Consider the following 25,335-nt stretch of genomic DNA (forward strand, 5'->3'; position numbering starts at 1 on the left):
TCATCCAAGGACAATCTCAAGACAAGGTGTTTCACGGTGACATTAAACATTAAATCTTGAAGAAGAGACCTATAAAAGCTAAAGACACACTGATGCTCACACAGAGTAGTTGGATGAGATGCCACAGGTGGCTCTGTATTTGCTGTAGAAACGATTCTCCAGGTCAATCTTTGTCTCTCCGATCAGGTCGTCAGTGCCGACCAAGTCCCAGTCGTACACTGACACTGTTAGCATGGATTCCATGGGGAACGTGGCCTCAATGTCAAATGATCTGAAGGAATAGGAATAGCAGGAGGAAGGACGTGGTGGATGAAGACAAGGAGTGGAGAATCAAAAAGAGGTATGATCTTGTTTCAAAAATGCTGCTGCACAAAAGTTCCAGACATACTTTTCCCCTGCAAGACAAAATGGGACAAAATTTGGAGAAAGGTGTAGTCTCTCAACTCACTTGCCAAATACAGGATTGAGCTGTTTGGAGATGTAGTTCTCTTTGTCTTTGACCTCTGATTTGCCCAGCTTGATGACCACGTACGGATCAGCCTTCCCATTGATATCAGCAGGATGAAGATCTGTAGCCTGAGAAAGAAAACAGAATTAAAGAAAAAAGCACAGAGAGAACACTTTAAACTGTAATAATAATAATAATAATAATAATAATAATACGCCTTTCAAAGTACCCAAGGCATATATATAAAACATATAAATGAAAATAAGACGAGAAAGAAAAAGGATGGCAATGATTGGAGGAGATTGTAGTATATATTCAAAATAGTAAGGAGGTCACTCACCCTGACCACATAGACACGGACAAGGACGTTGATTGGATCGTTATGAGGAATGCTCTGGAACATGCCCATGTTAGGATCAAATCCTGCCTCTCTGGTGATCTCCTCAGACAGAGGTAGCTTGTACATACATAGGGAGCCCTGCATCGGAGGAAAACAACAGGTTACCATATAACTTCTGTCTGCTCTTGTATGTAGGCATGTATTTGTTTTCACTCTGTGTTTTCCCACCTTGAATCTGCCAACAATCCTGTCGTCATCCAGAGCATGTTCGTCGTCGTCCCCAGCTTTCCCTCTGTACAGGTTGAAGGTGTGAAGCCAGTCTTCAAAGTTACCATACTCAGTCTCTAGCTCCTTGTTGTACACCTGCACCAGACATAAAAACACATCAAGTGAGAGTATATGCCTTTGCTGGTTAAATTTTTTTTTTTGTCAAAGTATAAGTGATACTCACCATCAGCTCGTCCACTTTTGCTTTAACCGGTCGTTTCTCAGTCCCGTCTGCAGCCTGATTCTTCTTCTTGTCCTTGGAGCTCTTCTTCTCTCTGCTCTTTTCTTTTGTCTTGGTGCCTTTCGGAAGAAGGTCATCGGGTTTGATATCTGATCGGGTGGGTGAGTGGAGGTGGAGGTGGACAAAGTAGGTTGAAGTCATGAAGAGGGGCGCACAGGGGGGAGGGTGCACACAGCGCTATACATGTCACTCAACATGAAAGCTGACATCTTTTGTTTATCAGGGCACTAAGTTTCCCTGAAATCATGGTGTGAATGTGGCTAAATGTTCTTGGATTCTAGAGAGGCAATGGCAGAACCGAAAATATCTGCAGCCTGGTGTTAAGTTACTCTTTAAGAAGAAAAACTATGAAATGCTGAAGGGCAGTTAGTAAAAATGTTATCATGAGAAATGTGATATTGCATCTTACCAATAGATGATAATTGCAGTTGAAAAAAAACATCCTGCCACATTTCATCTTGACAGCAGAGAGCACCGAGGTTCATAGGAAACTTATTCTTATACTACAAGTAGCTCCTTAAAAGAAGTTTCATACTACATTGATTTATGCTTTTATGTCATTTAAGCATATAAGTGTGTTAGTGCAGGTGTAGATTAATTCAGTGATTTTGTATCAGCCAACTTTCATGTGCACTGCAGAGCTGGGAGGAGATGCTAATGTAAGAAATGGTCATGAACATGATATTGTTTTAGTCAGTTCGAAGCACAGATAAAGGATGGATCCATGGGATGAAGGAGACGAAGAGCAGGAAGTGCATACTCTGCATGCTCTGTGCTCGAACTCACATCTCGCTTCACCCTGAGGGCTGCCAACTCAAAATACATAACAACAACTAGGAATCATTCTTTAAACAACAAAAAGAAACTGAAAGAAAATAGTCAGGAACATGTGAACACTTGTAGAATCACAATCTAAAATCTAATATTGGTGACATGTCCCTCAAAGCAGCAGACGTGGAAGCCGCGCTGGCGAGCAGCCTGTCTGATCTGGTGGAGTTCAATACCTGCCGACTCTGCTGCTATCTCCAGGTCCTCTCTCTCCTCCGCCTCTGCCTGTGCCGCCTCCTGGGCTCTGAGGGTCTGGAAAACCAGGAAAAACAAAACATGGTGTGATAGGATTTCATAAGTGAGGACAATCCTGTGTGAGACTCACAAAAACACATGTAGATTAGACTAGAGTAGACAAACCTCCTTCAGTGTCTCTATTGAAGCAAAATATTTGGACCACCAGTCCAGCACACTCTCGTCCGTCTCCTCCTCTTCTTCGACTCCTCCCTTCTTTTTCTTCTTCTTCTTCTTTTTCTCTTTGTCACCCTCCTCCTCGGTCTGTTCAAGAGATCAGACACTGTGATGACTCTCAGCAGCTTCGGTTCTTATTCACAATGTGCCAGCAGTTAACTTAAGCACATATTTCCATTGCCAAATTTCTATAGGATCGATTACTCACCATGTCAACTTTTACAACAGCATCAGACATCTACGACAGAGGGCGTCACATAAAACAACACAAGGGTTAATACACACGATGGATGATGCAGGTAGGAGCAGCACATGTAAAAAGGTAAAAAGGACTGGACATAAAGCAGTGCTACTACTCCCACCAGTTACATATATAAACACACAGTGTACTATAGAAATGAGTAGGCAATGTTCTACTGTACACGATCTCAAAGACAAGCTTACGGCGTCTAACTTGACAACTGTGTCCATCTTTCGGACCAGAGACTCCGTGTCCATGTTGACGATGATGTCACCTGCAGGGCGAGAGAGGGTGCGGGAGGAAAGGCTGGGTGAGGAGCGAGGCTGGGAGCCGCCATTGGTAAGGACCATGTAGCCGTTCATTAGCTTAGCTGGAGGGAGGCCGGAGGATAAAGACGGCAGCAGGTGGAAGGAGAGGACAGGACAGTCCGAGGACATGCAATAGAGGAAAAGAGATTACAGATGGAGGGAGGACAGAGGCAGGAAGCAAGCAGAGAAATCAGCAAATTTAATAAAGAATGAAAAATCCATTCTTTAGTGACCAGAGAGCTGGAACAGAAGTATTTGAATGTAATTCTTAACGTTTGTTTTAACCTTCCTTGAAGTGCAGTATCCTGTTATTGTCTAAACCTCTCTGGAGCTGCGTCCAGCTGGCATTTCAAAAAGGTTAAAACAAAGTCTGAAAATGATTTGCAAACATTGTTTCGCCCATGTTTGTTAAGAACCTACGGGTCTTATTAAGAATGAGTAACACACACCTGAGAAAGAAATAGACAAAAGATTTCCTTCTGCATCTTTTAAAAGAATTCACTGTTTGTATGTGTTTATATTTTAAGCTTAATAAAAACCAGACTGAACAATAAAAAATGATGACGAATTGCTTGATGCATTGGCAATAGATAATACAATTACTCCTGTACAGATATTATACTATTGTCTGATGGTCAAGAATTTTACAACTCTTGGGTTTATAAATTAAATCACAACTAACAATAACAACACAAGATAATCGCTTCATGCCCTGATCATTTTGTTGCTGATGCTTTTCAGCTTGAAGCCTTGATCAGAGAAAAGTGTATGTGACACCAGTAAGCTCTCATAGTGCATTTTATCATCCAGCTAATTCTTCACCTGGCAACAAGAATGCAGTGCTACTCCAAACACCCAAACACCCACACACACACACATACACACACACAAACACACACATACATACACACACAAATATCACAGCTATTAAGCTCATTGATAACTGATGTGAGCACCTGCAGTGGCCCAGTTGTTGGAGGTCTTGTCTGGGGCGCTGTAGATGAAACGTCTCAGGCTGGTGACAGCGTGGGAACCCACCAGGATGTAGCGGCCGAACGCTCTGCAATCCACCACCCGGATGTTGAGAGGAGGGTGCAAGAGCTCATTTTCTGGAAGGTCCTGAGGACAAAGACGGACAAACAACAAGCTAAAATGTTTAAAAAGCAAAGACAACCAGACAAGTTTCAAGTCATTTTAATGGTTATTAGTGGATGTAATATCTGCGGTACAACTCACCACCTCAAACCATTTGACCAGGGTGCTGAAGTTGGGGTTTTTCTTGTAGTTCTGGATGAGGGCAGATTGAACACCTCTACCTGCACACTCTATATCCACACGTGGCCGGTCCACCTGAGCTAAGTTAATCCTCTTCAGGTCCCTTAAACCCCAGAACAAAACCTGAACCGGAGAAAAACAGCAATCCAGGAGTCCAGCAGTGAGCAAATAGGAGCTTTAGGGATGAAAACATAGAGCCGGTGGTTAAAATCTCACCTCAATGCGGTAGCGGCTCAGGATGGGCCGGATGCCCAACGGCACAGGAAGAATGGGCCCACGCTCAGAGTCTGTTGGCCCTTCGAGGGGAGGAAGATCAGCCCTGCCTCCTTGACCAATCTATTTAGGACAGAGCGAGGGGAGCAAACCTGAGTATACCAGGTTGCAACACTTTTGCAGATTTCTGTATCGTGATGCAGTATGTGCACCGTACCAGATCTCTTTCCCATAGTCATAATATTTTGCAATAATTCTTTCTTGTAATAATGGGGCAACTTCAAGGAAGTACAGAGAAAGTAAAGGTTAATGTCATGGCAGAAAAGAATACAGACAATTACCGCAGTACAAACGTAAGAGTAAGACATAGTAGGATGAAAAGAGAGAATGAAAAGGGCACCTTTATTTGAGGAACAGCAAAGTTATGGACAGCGATCAGAGCTCGCCTGATCTCCTCCGCATCGAAAGGAATCTGTAGGCAGCAGGAGGAGGGACAGGAAGGAAAAGAAAAACAGGGGACATGATGGATATTTTAAAGGGCAGAGGAGGTAAAATTAATATGGATAGAAAGGGGACGAGAAGGATGGCAGCAGAGGAAACAAATGGACATGTTAATGTAAAAGGGCAAGTGGAGACGTGCAGTGAGAATAAATAACAGGATAACAAGGAGTATGTGATGATGCAGGTGGAGTGGTAATGGAAATGGGAATACGGGTTGTGCAAACAGGCAAAGAGTAAGAGTGAGTTATAAATGGAGAGAAAAAGAGATTGCAAGACAGAGAGAAAGAAGAGCCCAATTTTGGCTATTTTTTAATGATTTTGTTCATGTTTCACATCTTTATTAAAAGTAAAATCCTCCTCTTTTATCTGTGTGGTTTAATCTGTTTATATTTACCAAACTATAAAGTAGTGACATGCAATCTCTTAAGAGGAAGGCCCTACGAAATTGCATGAGTGTGCATGCATATGTAAATGCATTCATTAGTCTGTGTATGTTTACGTGTGTGTGTGTTCTCGGATATTTTACCTGCAGCAGTTCAAAGGCAGCCAGCAGCTCCCCAGCGGTGCAGTTCCCTCTGTAAATCTGGTAGTATTCCAGCTGTGGTGGGAACCTCGGTGGGCCGTAGTGCTCGTCACACATCTTGATGGTGGGCTTCGCAAACGTCCGACCTATGAACTCTGCCTTGCCCTGAACACCACATTGTGACAGCAGGCAGTCGGGACGGGGGACGGGGGACGACAAGGGAAGGGGGGGGGGGGGGTTAGACACGAGTGTGGGAGGTGCAGTTTCCACGGTGGCCACTTGGTGTCAGTGTTGGTCAAGTTAAAGTGGTTGAAGGTTACAAAAAAAAGTGTAATTTACAAAGGGAAGGCTTGTGGAACAGTAAAATCTAGTCTCGCTAACAAACTTACAAAGATGTTGAATGTTACACATGGATATTACAGTGTAATAGAACAAAAACAAGGTGTACTTGTCATAGACAGTAGCAGACGTCTAGAGGCATTTTCTAATTAACTTTCTACACCTTTGTTTGATTCAAGTATTTGGAGGCAGATTTTCTCCACTGCACCAGTGTTACTGCAACAGCTTTCACTGCTACTGCAGCCACTGTTGTTACAAATGAAAAAGGAAATGTGTAAGTTTTTCCAAAACTTTTCTCATCAGCAGCTATATGAACCAAACAGTTAACGCTACAACAGCCACCAGTAGCTATTAGAACTTCTAATTCACACAGGCTATAAAGTACTAATGGTTTCACACTCTATTTAGCCAGCAGGACAGCGTGAGTAAGGTCAGAGGTAATGTGAGGGACAGGGTGGATGAGCAGGGTGGACAGACAGTCGGAAGATGAGGGATGGAGAAGCAAAGCACTTTTAGTTTTAATAGCGCAAACTAACTCCTTTAAAACAAGCAGTTTCTCTATGATGCATCTGTTCATTCATGTAGACGAGGATCCTACCACAGTGTCCTGGTCGAAGATTTCAACTACAATGATTGGTGGGTCGTCTCTCAGCTCGCTGGCCTCCCCGAACAGCTCCACATCGTCAAACACCAGCAGCTGGTCCCACGTAGGGCACAGAGTCTCGCTCAGGACCTGAACAACATACACATCGGCTCAGTTCACACATAACCGACACAAACTCTCATTCAGCGGCTTTTAACCGTCACTGTTGGTCACACGCGGACACACAATTCAAACACATACTCACATTCATGTTCTTACCTCGGTAACCTGGCTGTGTGTGGAGAAGAAGACCCGAGCGAAAGGATCTGAAAGGCCACTGCTGTCGGCAGCAAACAGACTGCGGGCCTGGTACATGTGTGCTCTCAGCTGAAACACCTGCTTCACTGTTGGACGAGCACGTACACACACACACCAAATGAACTGACAATCGATCCCCCCACTTATATCGATATAAGAAAAGTGAACCACAAAGTTAAAGCCATCAATAGAAGTCAAGTGAGAAGTGAGTTTCTTTGTGTTTTGCCTCCTATTGATTTTATAGTTTAAACTTAATGGTAAATCAAGAGAAAAATAACGCAAAACATTAAAGGGAAGGAAAAGTAAAAGTAACTGCAAAACTTTTGTGCTATGGTTCAGGAAACTTAAATGATTCATCCACTGCAAATTTAGCATCAGCGAATGTTCATGTTTCAGTGACAGTTATCAGGAGTGTAGAAGTGTGTCACTTACAGAGCTGATTTGATTCTGGATCAGCTGCTCAGATGTGTCTCATTTAGTCACTTCTAGTGTTTAGAGCACTTACTGTTGTAGATGAGGCTGACAGGGGGCACAGAGTGAAGACAGGGGCTCATTTTAGCAGCTTTAATCTCTTCAAAACCATTAGGCAGACCACTGAGGAAGTCCTTTCTCTGCTTGTTGAGGCCCAGCCATAGATACAGCTCCAGCTTAGCCTGAACGGTCCAGCCTGCAGGACCGAAGCCCTTCTTACCGGGCAGCTGTGGACACAGAAAAGAAATAGACCCAATAGCTGTGAAGAGTTTTTTGCAATAAAAGCAGTCCATCAATGGCAAAAAATACTTGCTGTGGATTCTCTTGCACAATTCCTCTCCACAAGTCAATCATTAAGCATAAGAGACAACAACGAGGCCCAATCCATAAATATTAATACTATTGATTTTCAACCTCCGCTCCAGGCAGCTGTCACAGATTTACAAGCCTATTCACAAATAATCCTTGTCAATACTCATCCTGTATCGTGACTATTCAGCAATACTGATCATCTCATATGATGAGTGGCCTCTTTCAGCTGATTATAAGTTAGCAAAGTGCCTTTTAACATGAGAAGCTAACAAAGGTGAGTGAGAGAGGAGCAGGAAGAGTTGATCATACCTTGAGGAAGACAGCTTTGACTTTACCACAGTCTTTACCAGTTTCCTCATCCACTATGGAGTACAGGATGTCTTTGGAGGGAATCCGGGCATAAGCGACGCGCTTGTTGTTGCTCATCATCCAGACGAAGACATCTGGGATGCTGTGTTGTGGCTGGACAAGAAATACGCAGAAGCACTCTCATTAATCCCAGTGTCTATCCCCAGTTATAACCCACCACACTATAAAAATGTTGATTCTGCACTCTTACAGTATGCAGTAGTGTGCAGTTTATATTCTGTGTATTGAAGCAGGAAGAGAAAAAATTAAATCTGTACCTCGTCAGCGAGGAAACGAAGCCTCTGCAAGAAGTTCTGCGCTAGCTTGAGTTTGTCTCTGAAAGTGTTCTTCTTCACCTGAGTCCGAATCTGCTTGGCCTGCTGGCCCATGCTGTCCTGCAGGAGGAGGAGGAAGACAAGGAGGAGATCAGTGATGATGAAGCTTACTTACACAGGGGCACTTTACCTCACACACATCCTGTATACACATGCAGGCATTCAATCTAACCAACTGCAAGTGGATTGTCTTTTACATGATATATAAATATGAGATGCTTTGGTTCAAAGCAACTATCTTAAAATCAACACAGAAATGATTGACTCTACAATACTTTGCTAATTACTAATTAAGCTTTAAATCACTGCTCACAGTGATGCTGTTTTCTTACAGAACACTTTACATTCCCGTGGCATTTCTTCTTGAAACAAATTAAACGTCGACTTGCAACCGAACACACACATGAAGCACAGGGAATGTGGATTCTGAGAAAGAGATTGCAAATGAAATGCATCAGATTATTCAAGGGAGAGAAAAAGTAATTCAGAAATTAATCTCCTTGCGTAGCCTTTACAGGGACTCTGAACTATTTACTCACTAAGGCCCTGGAATTAGTGACTGAAGCGCAGCTTGAATTGATGCCTTTAATCACTTCATCCTCTCCTCTATTGCGCTTTCCTTTTGTTCTCTATTTGAGGAAAATGAAATCATACCATCTCTCTCATGCAGGACTTAAGCCGTTCTCGATCCAGTTTGGTTCTGCCGGCCTGGTTCACATCCTTGTTAGCGAGAGTCACGAACCGACTGGAAATGACCAGAAAATACAGAGCATGAAACACGAATGTGACTTTACTCTATGTATAAATTTATTCTGTTTTGTTTTATATTATTCCCCCGTGATCTAAAAAGTGACACAGAGACGGCCAATATACACAAGAGCAGTGAACAACTGAAAGAGTTTCACCCAAAAAAATAACAGAAAAAAACTGAAAGCACATAAAGAGAGAGATACAATAATGAAGATAGTACTGGTTTCTTTTATTTCTTCCATGACAACCATAATGACGGTGTTTTAGAGATGCTTCAGTGCAAAGAGCTGCTATCTTCAATAGCTTCAGCAGCTTCTGATGGAGAATACAGAGGGCAGCTAGCGTCTTTAGTGTGAGAAGATGTCAATACACTTACTACAATGAGAAACTATCTGTATCAGTACTGATCACTGAGTGTGAAAGCCAGTTTTGATACAAAACCATAACAAACGAATATGATTATGCAGCTTGCCTGCAGCCAACGCTGAGCTCTTCCAGCACTCCCCTGAGTCTGCGCTCTGGAAAGGCCTTCTCTGTTTTAATGACCTCCTGAACATCATTCAAACCCTCCTCCTGTAGGAACACAAAAATAATGGTACTTACCATAAAACTAGTTATTAGTCCTCAAAGGTTTATACCCAAAACACCTTTACTTGAGTATTTCAATTGTGAGCAAGAGGCCGCTTTAGTTAGTAACTACTTTTCAAATTCAGGTTTTACATAGAAAATATAATCAGTTTAAAGAATATGGTGCATTGTTATAGATTAAACTACCAAACGCTATATAAAGCAGTTAATAGTACTTTCACCTTCACCAGACACAACATGAAAATGCTACCATTATAATAATATTACATTAATATTAATTAATGTAAAACATAGTATTAAAATGCGTATTAAAGTGAGTACTTTTTCCACCACTAGCACAGAGTAGTATCTATTATAGAACTTTACCATAATCAATAGACACACATTTAATCTACCAGCCCTTGTGACAAGACCAGAAAGGACTTTAAATGTAAACAATGTAGGTGATAATTTATCTTTGACTAATGTAGCTTATTTTTATTTTGTGTCTTATCTCAGCACGTCAGACTTATAGTGTCAGCAAACTGAAATGTGCAGACCGAGACAAAGGTGCGTACTGACCAGCTTGTCGGCAATCTTATCCATCATATTGGAGTTGTAGAGTCGTCTTCTCTGGTCCTGCCACCAGCTCTTGATGTAGACACATGGCTTCTTTTCAAAGTAGGGAAGATGGAAGTAGTTTCTGTAAAAGTACAAACAGAAGTTACTCACTACACTTAATGTTCGGTTTACAATCTAATTGTGTAATGGATTGTGCAAATTCTTTCTCAATGCTGATAATTATTGGCAGGAATCCGCTGCTGGCTGTTGTTAAATGTACTATTTGTGATAATTGTAAAGCACTTAACAATCAGTTCCACGGGTTTAGTCTTGGCTTTTATTATATTGAAAATAAATAAGCAGCATATTGGGTTCGAAGCACCCTTAACCCTGCCCCCTGCGACCCTTGACCCCTGACCTGTCAGTGATGACAGGCTTCATGAGTGGAGTGGAGGACACCGAGACCAGGTCCCCGTCCTCGTCCGCCTCGTCCTCACTGGAGTTCTGGATGAGCTCGCTCTCCTCCTCTTCATTCTCCCCATCTTTCTTCTTCTTCTTCGCTGATGAGGGCTTGCTTACGCCATCTATCTGGTTGCCATAGTTACCTGTGACATTGCAGAGTTTGTTACGGAGGTTGTTAAGGCATGTGCGTGGTTACAGTAACCACTGATTGTTGTGCCCTGTCACATTTCTCTGTTATACTTGTAGAGCGGAGGTCAATATTAACAAGATTAGTAAAAAGGTTTATTTACCTATCGTGATTTCAAAACTTATTGTTTTGTCACCGATCTTCCTGTCGATCATGGTGGCCTCCAGGAAGGAACCAAAGAGGAAGAACTCTTCTATTTTCCCTGTGGCGCTCTGATGGGGTGACGAGAGGGGCATGGAAGAAAAAATAAAACATTTCATTGGAGCTAAGGGCATTCGTTTTATTGTCTGTGTCTGTGGAACAATGGCTGTAGGAGCTTTTTATAATTCACTATACACATACAACCCATCTGTCTCTTCTCTGAGTTACTGAGCCACTCAGTTTATACGTTATTTTTGTACGTGCACTAATTTCCACCATATTCTTATCAATTCATGTGGTTATTATTAGAAGATAAAATATTAATTATTACTATTTTAAAATTTTGTACTATTTTCAGCAGTTAATCAAAATGAATCCCAGGTAGCCAACAGATCTTAGTCCTAAATTTAAACCATAATCCTAATCATAACCCTAACCTGGTGGCTGAACTCAATTTGAATGACACACCAGTATACTTGAGCTAATTTCAGGCGATGTCCTAATGCAGAAATATCCATACAGGCTGGAATTATCTGTAATTGTCACAGTGACTGGAGACGTCCAGTGATTATGATTTAAATGGTAGTTTAAATAAACCACACATCAGGACACATTCAAGGCATATAAATAAACATACTTAGTTGCAGCCAAGTCAGCTGATCACTTTCTGATAGAATTAATAAAATGAACCCAAGTCTTAAAAAATGTACAGTACCAATTAGATTAAGAGCAAGTAAGCTCCTCCAAATAAAGACAGGAAACCGTATCATTGAGCAACTTCTTGAACAAAGAGGGAAGGAATCATTTTAGCTATAAGCTTACAAATTATTACACTAAGAAAATAAATATTTCCTCCCAAATTTATTTAAGTTTAGGGCAAGCCCAGAGGAGTCAAGCCCCTCACTTGCTTTACAATTGTCACAAATAGCCAATGGGAATGGGAAACCATATTAACTCTAGTCTTTGAAAAATGAATGCAAGGCATGATCTTCATCTGTACTGAAGTCTGGCATTAATGCAAGTGTCTTTGATTGTGCCACTGATTCTTTGACCACTGCATTTTGACCACAGCCAGCTCACAGTCTTATGTCTTGACAGACTATTTTCTTTTTCTGTTACACCTTTAAAGTCAGTTTTTAGAAATTAGGATGACAAATACGTCCATTTTACTTTGTGTGACAAATAATTTGCGAAACGAACTTCAAGTTTAAGATTCAGAGGGGAGATGCAGTGAATGGGCCAATTTACCGCATTTCATTGCTCTGTGTTATTTTCTCAAATGAGTCATTTGTTTCTCCTTCCAAAAAAAATCCAGAACAACTTGGCAACAGACACAGTCAGAGTCAGCTGGCATGAATTACTGAGTATCCTGGGGGAGACATTTACACCCTAACAGCCAAGAGGTCGAATAGCTGGCAAGCTTGCACTGGAGCACCGCATCTAATGTTTCTGATTTCCCTGGTGAGCAGTTACCGACACGTGCCAATACAATGGTGGATTGTAGCGTCACGTTGTTTACTCTGGGGTCAGGAGGTCAGATGAGGTCAAACAGCTCGGTGTGCTCATGGATAACAGGTCAAGATAACAGCTTTTCTTTGACTTTGCTATGAGTAATTCTGTCACATAAAATCACACAAAAAATCTGCACAAAAATTCACTTTTAACCGTGACTGTCTTCTCACCTCTGAGATGTTGGAGACGGTCTCCATCTGAACCTCAGTGGAGCTGATGATCTCAGGCGAGGTTGTGTCCAAGACCTCCACAGCAATGGAGAGCAGGAGACGGGCTCTGAAGGACACGCCTTCTCCCAGTCCGTCATTCAGGTCCTGGTGCTCGTCCATCAGAGTGTACTGACGGGTGGAGCCGTACATGTTGACCCAGGCTGGGCCCAGGGTGGGCAGGAACCCTGGAGATGGTATATGGAAAAGAAATGTCAGCAGACGATGATGTGGTAATCTCTATATTTGACTATTCGCTTTAAATATTTTTTTTATAGTATCTATATCCACTGCATCAAACACTGTATCTTCTCATCCGCCACCGGGCACCAAAAACAGAAACAGAAAAAGAACAAAAAACATAAAACAAAAAACAAGCAAAAGCCAGGCAGCAGTCAAATCATTAACATATATGCCTATGACAATCACAGTCCATACAAAAAGAAAAGGAAAATGCAGGAAAGTCGATTGTCTTTCAAAGTCCTTATTGGGGTTCGATATTTTTCTCCATACCTTTTAAAACTGGTACCTGGATCTTCCTGAACTTTCCACCACAGCCAGTTCTATCAATAGAAGTTTTCTCCATCTACAGTGAGGAATTAATTTCTTGCAGCCACCGTTTAACAGCAAATTTTTCATTCTTCAAGATAAGTCTTTTGACTGAACTTCTGACTCTCCCTCAGCACTCACTGCTGTGTTGTTGTTTCAATGCACTTTGCAGCAATGACTCATTAAGACAAAATCATGGCCATTTCTATGACTGTTTTCTTTGCATTATAAGCCAGTAACGGCTGAGTTTCTGTAGGTTTTATGTAAAAATGACGTTCACTTGCCATGCTCATCACTTTTTATTCAAATCATGTGTAAATAACCTCCACCAACTTCAACAAATGTAGAAGTATGATTTCTAATGTATGAGGATTTCTCTCACCTGGAAACATTAACTAGAGACGTAAATGTGCAAATGTTTGTGCCTTCGCTGTAAGTTCAACTGTTTTACACATAACACTCAAACCATGTTTGATGATGTCTCACTGTGTTGCAAAGTCCCTTTCAGTGTATCATGTAGTTCGGTTTAATATATACTAATGTATGTATTGATTGGAAGTCTATTTGAATGTCACCCATTAAACTCATACAGCCAGCTACAGGTCAGCTCTGCTAATTACTACATACAGTAAAATGTTAACTGGTTAAGTCTGACTAATTAATGTACCCGGCAGCTAATCAATGCTAATAAGACAAACTGCTTGCATGCTGCCCTGTGTGTCTTGACCTACCTTTGTCACCGTCATTCGATATCTTGCGTAGGTCAATAAAGTGGGTTCCTATGGCAACGTCGTTGACCTTATCCGAGTCACGTATCTGGACCTTCAGGCGTTTGCAGAGTGGGGGGAACAGTTCAGTGAAGATGACCTGCTCGTTCCAGATTGGCTCATAACTGCTCTTCTGGACTGACGTTTTCCCCTGGAGACACGTGAAGGAACAACACTGAGCTCACAAAGCTGGAAAGGACAAATACAATTGTGGTGGATAGGTACATGTTTCTAGTTCTTGGTTTTCTTGTTGGCTGTAATTGTTTTTTTTTTTGTGCTCATACTATCGACAACGAGATCCCCTCTCAAAACAATTCAAATCTTAGAGACAAGGGACAAAAGCCACAGTCCTTGTTTGGTAAAGTAATGCATTTTGAGTAAAAAAAAAAAAAATCAGGCTGAAAGTCTTTTTACAACAAAGTTTCCTCTCTTCCATTGTTCAGCAATACACTGTGTCTGTTGAAGCACAAAGATGGAATCTCACACTAAAAGGGCTGTGAAATTGCAGAAAACTAATTTGATTTGTGTAATTCAGACTGCAGAAAGCTCATTCAGCAATACAAGTCATTTTTGCAGTGAATCAGGACTCTGTTTTTTGCTCCCCCCAATTAGTTACACTGTTTGCGGCCGATATGGACCGGGGGGATGGACCTCGGGGATGGACCGGGGGGAATGACCGGGGGAATGATTAAAGCAATTCAAGACCCTTTTAATGTACATATGGACATGTAGAAACTGTATTAAGATGCAACTGAAAAAATGGGAATTGTTACAAGGAAACCACAGACATGTAGAGTATTTTGGACCTGTTCACAGATCCAAAAGGAGGATCTTTGGATGGGTGTTTTTATTATCCTCTCAAATACAGGGTAGTATTATATTATTGATCCTAAACCTTATATAACTATAATTGAGTCTGACTCTCCTCAGATTGAAAAACACTGTTTTATCATGTCAGAAATACTGGCTGGAGGATCTCAAACCTAAATGCCTAAAGCTTTCAGGGCACAACCAAAACTTTTACAAGATTTAGCAACCTTTTTTTCTCTCTCTTTTTCTTTCTTTTATTTTCCCTTGATGTTATAAAGTATTTGTGTATGCAACAGATGTAGCCTGGTGTTAATGTTTATATACATATATAATAAGTGAGTTTGAGAAACTGGCTTGCCAGCTGGTTTATATCAATAAACAATTTGAATTCTAAACTTTGTGTACTTTGTCCTTAATTATTTAAAACAATTATTTAAAACTTGGAAATCCACCTACAGTTTCCTGCACTTATGTATTATCAAACGCACTGTGTGTCTTAGGGGAGTAGTTCTAATCCCTCCGGGAGCAACAACAGCTACTAGAAAGTAGCAAAGAACAGCAGGATGTGTAGGGAGTTACTTTCTGCCCAGCAAACTGCACTTGAACGTAGGGGTCCACCAGGTCTCTGTTCTCTCCTATGAAGGCCTTTTTCACATTAGCCATGATGCTGGTGTTCATTTTAGGAAGTCCCTCGGCGCGGTAGATCTTCACATAAAACCTTGCCCACTGCCTCTCTGCTGGGATGCCCTCTGGGAGCAGAAGGTTCCTGGAAGACAGACGACAGCACAACCTCTCATTGCGACACAGGACTGTGACTGAGTTATTGATTACAGCTAATATATACAGTATAGATTTATTATAAGAGTTACTACAACATTTTATGTCTAAATGGAAGAAATTGAGCAGTGAAAACTAAATGCTGTTCAAATTTCAGCCTATAACCAATTATTAACACACACATATACTGTGCTGCAGCTTGTTGAAAACTGTACATATTCTACTCTCCACTGCAAAAAATTTAAAATTTTCAAAATCAATTCAATCTGATCATTAACAACTAATCACCCCTCTATGTCGTCTTCATCAGTCTCGTTGGCCTTGTGTGGAGTCTTGATGTTGTCACCCTTTCCGACCACAGCAATGTCACACTTTATATATCCTTTGCATCCAGCCGTGATATCGTCAGGATCAGACAGGATGGCCCACTTGTGGTAGAACTGGTGTTCTGGGATAGATGTCAATCAATCAATCAATCAATCAATCAATCAATGAAGCAACCAAACAACAGTTTTTATTTATTTTCACTTTACCCCAAACTACAAACTAACTTCATTTTCAGTGTGAAATAGACAGTGCTTTCAAACTATGCACATATGTTATTAGCAGTTATTATGTTCTTATTGGAGCTACAGCTTGTAGTTTACCAGGCTGAGAGTAAACAGTCCCAACATCCATCTTGAAGGTTCCCACCAACGTCCCACTCCGAAGAAGGTTTTTAGAGTGAATCACCTGATTAGACAGAATTGAGAATAACATATTAAATAAAGTTCATAAAGTGCAGCAAATACATAAACCTATGAATGCTACAGGAAGACAGAGGGTTTTCATTTAATGTTAAACAAGAAGCTGCATAATTTCTTCATCCTTTTACATTAAACATAACCAGTGACTCTCATAGATCATTATTTTACCTCATTAATGCAATAACCAGATAATATCTTTTTATGGTGGTAATATCTACTCTTCCCTGTGCTTCAAAGCATTTAAGTTTTATATTATTTTCAGTTATATTTTTTGCAGCAAAATGCTCTAAAATCTAACCTAAAGTGCATGAAAACTCAATAATGTAATGTGACAATTAATCTACCAATAACATGTATCACAGAGGGAGAAAAAAAAGAGTGACAATTTGTTTAGCTGGACTGTGGTGTGTACTTTTTTGGTTACACATTACTTACTGAGAGCTTGATGATCTTGTCAAACATAACGTGCGGAGGGACATGGAAGTCAAAGACGAAATACTGCAGAGAGTGTAGAAAAGGTTTGTCCGTTAAAATGTATTCACTTATTCCTCCATTGGAGGGGGTGGGGATGAGGGTCAGGGGGTGGGGGGGATGCTTTTGTACATCTTGTATGCTTTAAAATGAGACTCTTTAACCTTATGAATCCTGAGCCACATGTATGTACGCATGTCAGTCTTCTTTCTCTCAAAACCTTGTCCCACTAATCCAAACAGAAACATGTGAAATGTGATGACATTATATTTCTCCGGTGATGAAGAAACCAAAACCAACGGCTGTTTCAACACGAGGACAGAGAGCTCGAAGGACAGTTACCTCAGTCACTCTGGTTTCCAGTTTGTCCACAGGGGATTTTCAGACAAACTAATTAATTATCTAATAATTAAAATAATTAAATAAAATAAAAAAATTAACTAATTAATTTAAGACAAACCGACTCTTCCCTTCCCTGCAGGACACAGCCCACATTGATTCCCAACACCACTGACTAGCACTTCCAACTGATCTGCTGTTCAGAAACACTTCAGCAACTTCGCTCTAGTTCAGAGTGATATGTGTAATATTTTCATGTCAGTAAATCGTTATTACATTAGACTATCAAAGAGCACAATGACTGATGGCATCTATCCTGCATTTTACTACATTTTAAATCTGCGGATAAATCAGACACTGACTGTGTTCATGTTGAGAAACATCTACTGCCTCCAGCTGTGCTACTGACATGAGGTACATTCAATGGGTGATGACAATTATCCAGATTTTTGGCAACTTTCAAGGCGATATGGTGACGAACAAAACAATGAGCTGAAAGATACTAAAATACTCAGTAGGTGCCCGCTTTCACATACAAGTAGTTATGTGATGTATTGTTATCACAGCCACTCAAATATGCAGTCAAATATATGATTATAGCCACCTCTTAATGTGCAAAACAAGGAATTTTTACAGAATCTAATTAATAATGCATTCATCCTTCAGATTTTGAGGACTGGTATCATTTTTTTTTGGACACTGTATGTACAGTACAATCAACTGTATGTACCACGGAATAATGTTTCTACCTCTATAGTTCAGCCAAATCCTTTTCTCATTGTTCTGGATCTAGTTTCATCCTGCTTCAACAACAAACCTCAGGGGAACCTCAGTGTTTGCCAGAATATGATTTAAGGCAGTTTGAGCCTCCTTAATGCCAGGACTAGAGTGCTGCATCTATTGTTAATGTGGCATGGGAGCAACAATATATGAAGAATATGAAGAGACAGAGTGAAGCTGACATTCAGAGGTAAAAAGGAAGTTAGTTATGTCACATAAAAATGCATCTTAAAGTGTCTCACCTCGTTGTAGTACGGGCAGTTGGTGGACTCCTTCATTGATGTGTACTTCTTGTCATCTCCAATCTCCACACACACCACAGGGTCCATGTTGAGCCCTATCAGCTGCCGAGCCTCGATCACTGTGATGCTGATCTGATGGGAGATATTAACACATTAGATCTGAAAGCTGCAACAAGCTGAGCCTCCTCCAACAGAGAATCAACCAGCAGCAATATTATCGTCATTAATCAAGCAACCGCACAGTAATTACCCTGAGGACAATTCAAAGGCAAACAATCCAAATTGATCTTCCACAGTCTCTAATGATGCCGATTCCAGCCAGTGAGGGCTTTTACCAAATTTCACTATTTCATCCTGTGATTTCACTCTGACCTGCTAAAGGTTTCAGGATTCAAGCAACATCCCTCTGGTTTAATTAGTCTTTAGATGATGAAGAGGAACAGAGAGAAATAAAGAAGAGAGACGGAGAGGATGAGACTGCAACTCACAGTTACACCAAGATTTTACTTGATATGACTTGTGTATAAATGTATTCATGTTTTTAAGTTAAATAGGCCATGAAATTAGGCCACGGGCTTGTACTGGAGGACAGTTACACTGTGTCCACCATTATTCCTTTATTTCTTTTTACTGATGTTGTGATGAATAATTTAGTGTGGCAGTCAACGCAGGCAAACAGCCTGGAGAATAAAGAAAGCTTTTTTTCTGACACATAGTTGGACATAACACCTAAGTAAAACAGAAAATTGCCATTCTTACACTTTCTTACACTGTTTTCATACAGATTAAACAAACAAGCTAAAAACCAAATGTTAATTAGTGAGCTTCAGAGGTGCTGGTAGGCTGATTTTCTTATCTTTGGAAAGAGCCAGGCTAGCTGTTTCTCCCTGTTTCAGCCTTTGTGCTAAGCTAATCAGCTGCAGCTGTAGTCTTATATTAATGGATAGATATAAGAGTGGTATTAATCTTCTCATATAACCATATAAGTGAACAAGCATATTTTCACAAAATGTCTGATATGGGTATAGAGCTGGAGCCAGGAAACTTAGCTTCGCTTAGGATAAAGACTGAAAGCAGGGCGGAATGGACTAGCTCATCTCAGTTCAGAAATCCGTCCACCTCTAAAGCTTACAGATTAACACACTCTATCTTGTTAGTTTAATCCGAATACAAATGTGAAAATGACAGTGTGTGGATTTAGGGGCCTTATCTTCTCTATGTTCTCACACCCGCTAAGAGGGAGCATAAGCATATTACCCAAACTCCAAATGATACTTCTATCTGCCGGTCTTAGAATAATAATTTGCTCTTCCATGGAAGCTACACTTCAGCTTGCACGCACGCACGTACACACACCTACACACACGTACACACACACGTACACACGTACACACACACACACACACACACACACACACACACACACACCTGATAATCGACTGGTCGTCCAGAGCTCGGTTCCATCTTGATGTCTGGCTTTGACCTGAAGAAATACACACATTACACATAATCAGTGGTTTTTCTACAGTGGATTGACGAATTGCAGGGAAAACTGAGTGAGCGCAGGGGCACGAGCTCATTTTAGGTTTGAAACTTAAATTGTGATTACTCTCATTTTTCCATCTTCTCACTTGGAATAACTTTAAAATCTAGAAATATATGCTAATAAATTGTAAGGTGTTGCAGTCTACTTCAATTTATTCAGTGGCATCAGCAGTTTGAGATGTTCAACACAGACAGAGAGGCCATTAAGTCTCTGCGCCTATCCGAGTCCTTTCCTCAAACTTGTCAGTGTATGAACAAGTATCCTACCTCTTATTTGACACGTTGGTGGTGACGGCCGTGACAGAGGCCAGAGAGATGGTGTCTGGGTCCAGTGTCCCAGCAAGACGCATCGCCTTCCTGTCCAGGTCCTCCATGTCCAGGACAGCCGGCTCATCTGGACAATGGAAATCAAGTATTAAAACTAGCACTTGGTGTATATCTTAAAAGGATTCCAGTACTTTTTAATATTATATGCATACAAATTCCACCACTTTTAAGGCTATCCATGAATAAATAATTCAGTAGTTCCCCATCAGAATTTTATTCCAGACAGTGTGCCCAAGGCTTTCAACATTATTTAGATGTTGAAAATGTTTTAAAATAAAAACGTACAGACATTATAGTTTAAGAGTCAATTCTTAGCATTTTGAAAAATCTAAACAATTAAAAAGGTTTGAAGACATTATTTAGGTGTCCGCTTTTTCATTCCTATACGGCTCTGGGTAGGAGAGGCCATTTTTATTGTTGCTTGTTTATATGATCAATAAAAACTAAATAAAGAGGTTTCAACATGTTAAATTGCAAGATTTAAGTAAAACTTGTGAATTCACAACACAATTCTAGGTCAAACGGGTCTGTTGTTGTTTGTTGTTTTACCTCCTTTCTTGTGATCTTCTTTAGAGCTCTTGATCTTGCCGAGCTTCATGGCTGAGAACACTCCTTTCCCTGCTCTGGTGGAGGAGAGAGAGACGGCAGATGGGAGGAGAGAGGAAGGGGAACTGATATCTGATGACAATTAACTCGTGTCTGATTCACTGATGATGGATCAACCAACTCCACGTGTGTCAAGTTCACTCCCCATCAGTAAGCTCAGACCCTCAGAGGGAGAGTGATGAACATTAACATGAACCTCACTTCAATAAAAAAAAAACCCCACTGCCCACTGGATGTAATCAAAATGCAACTCAACACCATACGAACACCATATATCATGGACATCTTTGTAACCGGGCTAGACATTTAACTCCAGAGGATTTAATCCCCCCACATCACCTCCACCATCACCAATTCTCCAGACCCTCAATCACAAAACAAGAGTATCCAGTGTCTCCACATTGATATTATCTGGATCACATATCACCACAACAACAAAGAGCTTGTGATGTCAGCAGCGGGACGACAAATGAGAGGCCTTAATAATTAAAAATGAGTGTGACCGTCTAATTTGCTGCGGATATGGATACATGTCAGAGTAATGATGAATAGGAAGGTTTTCCTTTTGTTTCCTCAAGCATTCAGAGTCGAGTGTATCAGAGCCCAGTTTTTGCTTTGATCCCCCCCCCCCATCATTCAAGCTTCAACCTTCAACCTCATTTCATGGAATATGGAAAATTGGATGATTTTTACACAACTGTGTCATGAAGTTGAAAGGTTCATGGCTGAGTGCCGAGCACGATTTAAAAGTAAAAGCCTTGGGCCTAGACAATGGGAATAGAAGTCAAGAGAGAAAAAGGAATCACTCATCAAAACAGAGGTGAAAAGCTTTTCAAGTCAAATCAAATCAAGGCCCTTCACCATTACAGGTACGCTCTTTGGATTCCCAGCCTCCATCACAGTTTGACCGCCGTATTTACAAGTGATGGACAGGTTTATAGAACTGAAGGACACGTTGGAAAAAAATCTTTAAATGCAACATTTGTACAATGTAGTGCTGAAAAAGTTGGTCCATCAATTGATTATTCAATTGATAGAAAGTTAATTGGCAACATTTTTGACATCATGTGTAGTAATTTAGGTAGTTCATCAAACAGAAAAGGCAAACAGTTGCACGTTACAGCCACTGAAATGTGAGCTTTTGCAGCTTTTTCAGTTTAACTGAAAGGTAATGAATCGATATTGAAAACAAGTGTTAGTTGCATCGCTAATTACTGTAACTGCAAATTCAGATTTTCCAGTACTCCAGCCCATCTCCTTGTCTCCTTATAATTCAACAAGGTACCAAAAGAAACATGCACACACACACACACACACACACACACACACACAAGGTGTTTTTCATACATACCACATGAAAGACCCCACTGATCCTACTCAATGCCCCAGAGAGGTCAGATCAACATAAATCTGCTCCGAGCTTCTTCTTATTTCGAACAATATTTCCACATTCTTCCACTGTCAGGTGCAGATCAGATACAGACTGACCAGGCAGGTAACAGTTGGACAGATGAGTGGATGATGGAGGAGAGAGGAGGGGAGGGGGAGAGAAAGAGGTGGAGGTATACGGTTGGAGATACAAAGAGAGGAGGAGGAAGAGGAGAAGGATGGAGTGGGTGGGGCTGTATGCATCACCACCAAAGTAAATGAGAGTCAAAACAAGTCCAGATGGCCTTTAGAGTTCAAAACAAACTAATAGGAACTTCATATAATGTTGTACTTTTATATTTTTGTATTACAAAGAGGAAATATTTATATGTCACCCTGTGACAGTGAGAACATTGTAATGCACATTGGTTGGAGGATTACTTTCAATTTAAAATAAATGTTTAACCTTGTGGGAGCTGCATTTTTGAGCTCTCGCAATGTGCCCACTGGTGCTCGCAGCACACCTGAGGAAATGTAGACAAGTTAAGCAAAAGTTTGACTCATCATAAAGATGAACATCCCAAGGTGTAAAGCTGAATCAACAAACAATGTGCAGCTCTGTGTTGACCAGAGAAACTCACTTTTATTCTTATTAGAGATACATTTCCTACACTGCCTTTGGAAAAAATGATTCACATTGATGTTTTATGATCTGCCACCTCTATAGTTAAAGTCTTGTTAAGTTTGGGTAAATAAAACTGTTAGTTGGTTATGGAAACAATTTGGTCATGGTTGAAGGAAACCAACATTTACTGGAGGCATATGGAGTCAGAGACACTTTATACACCCAACTGCCCTTCTTAAAAGGTTTATCGTGTTTCATGCTACTTTTGCCTTGGCATCTGAGAGAGATTAGCCGCAAGAGGTCCAAGTTACTTGTCAGGACTGTGGTTACTGTGATGAGGACAGCCAACATATATCAATAACATATATCAGTGTATCAGCAGTTGTAGGCAAGTAAGATCTACAGCAGGTCTGCCGTTGGTAAAGAGTAAATCCTCTGTGCACAATTAGTGATTTTTAACCAAAAAAAGAGAAGAAAGTCACTGGGAAATTCTAGGAGACAAACTGAGCCACTAAATATTTTACTTACTTGTCATTCGCTCCTTTAACTCTCTTTTACTTTCCTTTGCTGAGCTGATTTAAGGAGGAACACAACGACAAAGATCAGAGACAAATGCTTCCAGCAGGAGGCCATGTCTGAGTTTAAAATGAGATAAACCATGAAAGCTTTTTTCTTTTTTTAAACAAGCCATCCATCTAAGCTGATTTAATGATGAAACCTTCAAAGATGTCGGTGACACGGCAAAGAAAGTTCACATGTGGTTTCCAATTAGAGAAATTGAAACATGTAAATTCACACTTTGCTTAGGAAGTTTGCAGGTAAAACTCACAAAGTCTCAAACTTTAGAAGAAAATAGAAAGAAGTAGCGATTCAAGAAGACGTTGTACCTATTATTTTCTCTCTTTTTCTTCTGATTTGAAATAAGGACTACAAATGCATCAGTGACTATCATTTGCAGCATCATCTACTCAACAAACAAACACCTTGAATGAAAGTGAAGTTCATTCAAACTTTGTAGATAAAGAAATGGCAAGCTCACTACTGTATGCAAAGCAAAGCTATCGCATATCTAAAAAGCACAAAACATAAGTACATGTGCTCAAAGGAGAAAATGAACTGTACCCAGTGTCTGGGTGTGATTGTGGGCGAATCAATAATACATGAAAGCATGAATAAATCGCCTCGTTACATGTGTAAACTGCAGCAAAGATGAATGATCTAAATGAAGCAGAATTATTCCCAAGGTTATTCGCTGGTACCTGGGAGCTTGATTTCCATCTCCTAAGTACAGCAAGATTTTCAATCTGTGCGTAAAACATTTTCCTCACAGATACGAATTCATATTTAATGTGCATGTCGAGCAGTGGGACATGAAGCGGAGGACAAGTGAGTCAATTGCAGTTAACTCCATCTGGCTCTGAACTTACTTCGCAGTGGGCGGTCAAACATGAACAAGTGAGCATGAGTAAAGAAATAATGGATCTGTAGTATTACAATATCAGAGGTTACTGTCCTGTCACCGTCAACCAAGCTAGCCATTACAGGGCAGGTATTATTAGCTCAGGAGAAGGTATGTCATGTACGGCGTGTCACATGACCAACCAGCATGGGCGGTCCACATCATGCTCGCTGAGTGATGGCAGAGCCGGTGGCACCCTGCGTTTGTATCTGCCAATCTCACCAAGAAACTGAGCTGATGAAAGAAGTTAAAGAAACAGCTCAGTGTATTGTATTCGTGAATGTCCATAAGGTCAAAAGCTCCAACAATGTGCAATCGCAAGTTTTGTGTAGATGTGCACCAAGGTGAGAACAACAGTTACCTCTTTACGTAGATTGAATCCAGTTTTGCTTGTGTTGTCTCACCGTGTGGAACTCTCTCAACCGCTGCACACAACTCCCATTCAGAAGAAAATAAATGAATAAAGGGAAGATAAAAAAAATAGCCTGTCAGCGATCAATAATTTATTGACATAGGCTGTGCTGTATGTTCTGCTCTGGGGGCTCTGCTGAATGGAGCTCAATGAGACAGACCCCCCCCCCCCGTTCTGTCTCTCACAGACACATGGATTGGATGGACATATTTCGGTGCTTCCAAGAATCCCTGGACTGGAGCCTGAAAAAGTTCAGCTCTACCTGATAAGATGAAAACTCTTTCTATACTGAGAACTCTCACCTTATTGAACGCTCTGCAGTCCTCTATCTCTCTCTCTCACAATACTTGATTTCTTTCATTGGCAGACTTCTTCTTCTGCTGAATGCATCAAGTAATGTTCCACTTTGATTGTAGTGAGACCTCTACAACCTTTACATGACGGCAGCAGATAAAACAGATATACACATATCAATATTATTTATCTCTGTGATATTGACACCTCCTCAAGTGAGTTTGTGTAGCCGCTTCATTTGTCTACAGGAAAGTTAAGTGAATTAGTAATTGATATACTTTGAGTGTTTGCTCACAACTTTACCCTCATTAGTCTCACATAGTTAGAAGCTTATGCAAGATTAATGCCTTCACACCCAAAAAAGAGCCTTGAGCCTTAACAGCCTACATATAGCAAACAAAACATTTTTAAAAAGTCCTTGAGCCATATTGTGTGTTTAACTGTGTTTTTGTGTGGGCGTTTATATATAGAATAAATATATTACACAATATTTTACAATGTGTTTGTGTGTATGATTTAAGCCATTAGGA

General features: G+C 40.6%; 1 protein-coding gene across 15 annotated transcripts in view; it reads right to left on the bottom strand.

The window, feature by feature from the left end:
* The window catches only part of otofa (otoferlin a), a 72,055-nt gene that overhangs the window by 10,603 nt on the left and 36,117 nt on the right, over window positions 1–25,335 (bottom strand). For 9 of the 15 annotated variants that reach the window (XM_056405623.1, XM_056405614.1, XM_056405613.1 and 6 more), the window contains exons 6-39: window positions 20,591–20,664; window positions 19,982–20,108; window positions 19,598–19,652; window positions 18,170–18,301; window positions 16,773–16,835; window positions 16,239–16,323; window positions 15,880–16,039; window positions 15,394–15,580; window positions 13,969–14,155; window positions 12,653–12,876; window positions 10,933–11,041; window positions 10,599–10,785; window positions 10,202–10,322; window positions 9,525–9,625; window positions 8,957–9,047; window positions 8,246–8,362; window positions 7,929–8,081; window positions 7,342–7,534; window positions 6,798–6,922; window positions 6,534–6,668; window positions 5,600–5,761; window positions 4,973–5,044; window positions 4,576–4,695; window positions 4,321–4,482; window positions 4,041–4,203; window positions 2,980–3,146; window positions 2,744–2,773; window positions 2,485–2,622; window positions 2,301–2,376; window positions 1,240–1,385; window positions 1,017–1,151; window positions 789–926; window positions 449–576; window positions 101–271 (exon numbers count right to left, since the gene is read on the bottom strand). In XM_056405623.1, coding sequence (XP_056261598.1) covers window positions 101–271; window positions 449–576; window positions 789–926; window positions 1,017–1,151; window positions 1,240–1,385; window positions 2,301–2,376; window positions 2,485–2,622; window positions 2,744–2,773; window positions 2,980–3,146; window positions 4,041–4,203; window positions 4,321–4,482; window positions 4,576–4,695; window positions 4,973–5,044; window positions 5,600–5,761; window positions 6,534–6,668; window positions 6,798–6,922; window positions 7,342–7,534; window positions 7,929–8,081; window positions 8,246–8,362; window positions 8,957–9,047; window positions 9,525–9,625; window positions 10,202–10,322; window positions 10,599–10,785; window positions 10,933–11,041; window positions 12,653–12,876; window positions 13,969–14,155; window positions 15,394–15,580; window positions 15,880–16,039; window positions 16,239–16,323; window positions 16,773–16,835; window positions 18,170–18,301; window positions 19,598–19,652; window positions 19,982–20,108; window positions 20,591–20,664 — 4,434 coding nt within the window. The remainder of the gene's footprint in view (window positions 1–100; window positions 272–448; window positions 577–788; window positions 927–1,016; window positions 1,152–1,239; window positions 1,386–2,300; window positions 2,377–2,484; window positions 2,623–2,743; window positions 2,774–2,979; window positions 3,147–4,040; window positions 4,204–4,320; window positions 4,483–4,575; window positions 4,696–4,972; window positions 5,045–5,599; window positions 5,762–6,533; window positions 6,669–6,797; window positions 6,923–7,341; window positions 7,535–7,928; window positions 8,082–8,245; window positions 8,363–8,956; window positions 9,048–9,524; window positions 9,626–10,201; window positions 10,323–10,598; window positions 10,786–10,932; window positions 11,042–12,652; window positions 12,877–13,968; window positions 14,156–15,393; window positions 15,581–15,879; window positions 16,040–16,238; window positions 16,324–16,772; window positions 16,836–18,169; window positions 18,302–19,597; window positions 19,653–19,981; window positions 20,109–20,590; window positions 20,665–25,335) is intronic. The other 6 variants (XM_056405622.1, XM_056405627.1, XM_056405626.1 and 3 more) reach the window with 4 other exon arrangements.

Source organism: Seriola aureovittata, chromosome 19 (assembly GCF_021018895.1).
Source record: "Seriola aureovittata isolate HTS-2021-v1 ecotype China chromosome 19, ASM2101889v1, whole genome shotgun sequence".
NCBI lineage: Eukaryota > Metazoa > Chordata > Actinopteri > Carangiformes > Carangidae > Seriola > Seriola aureovittata.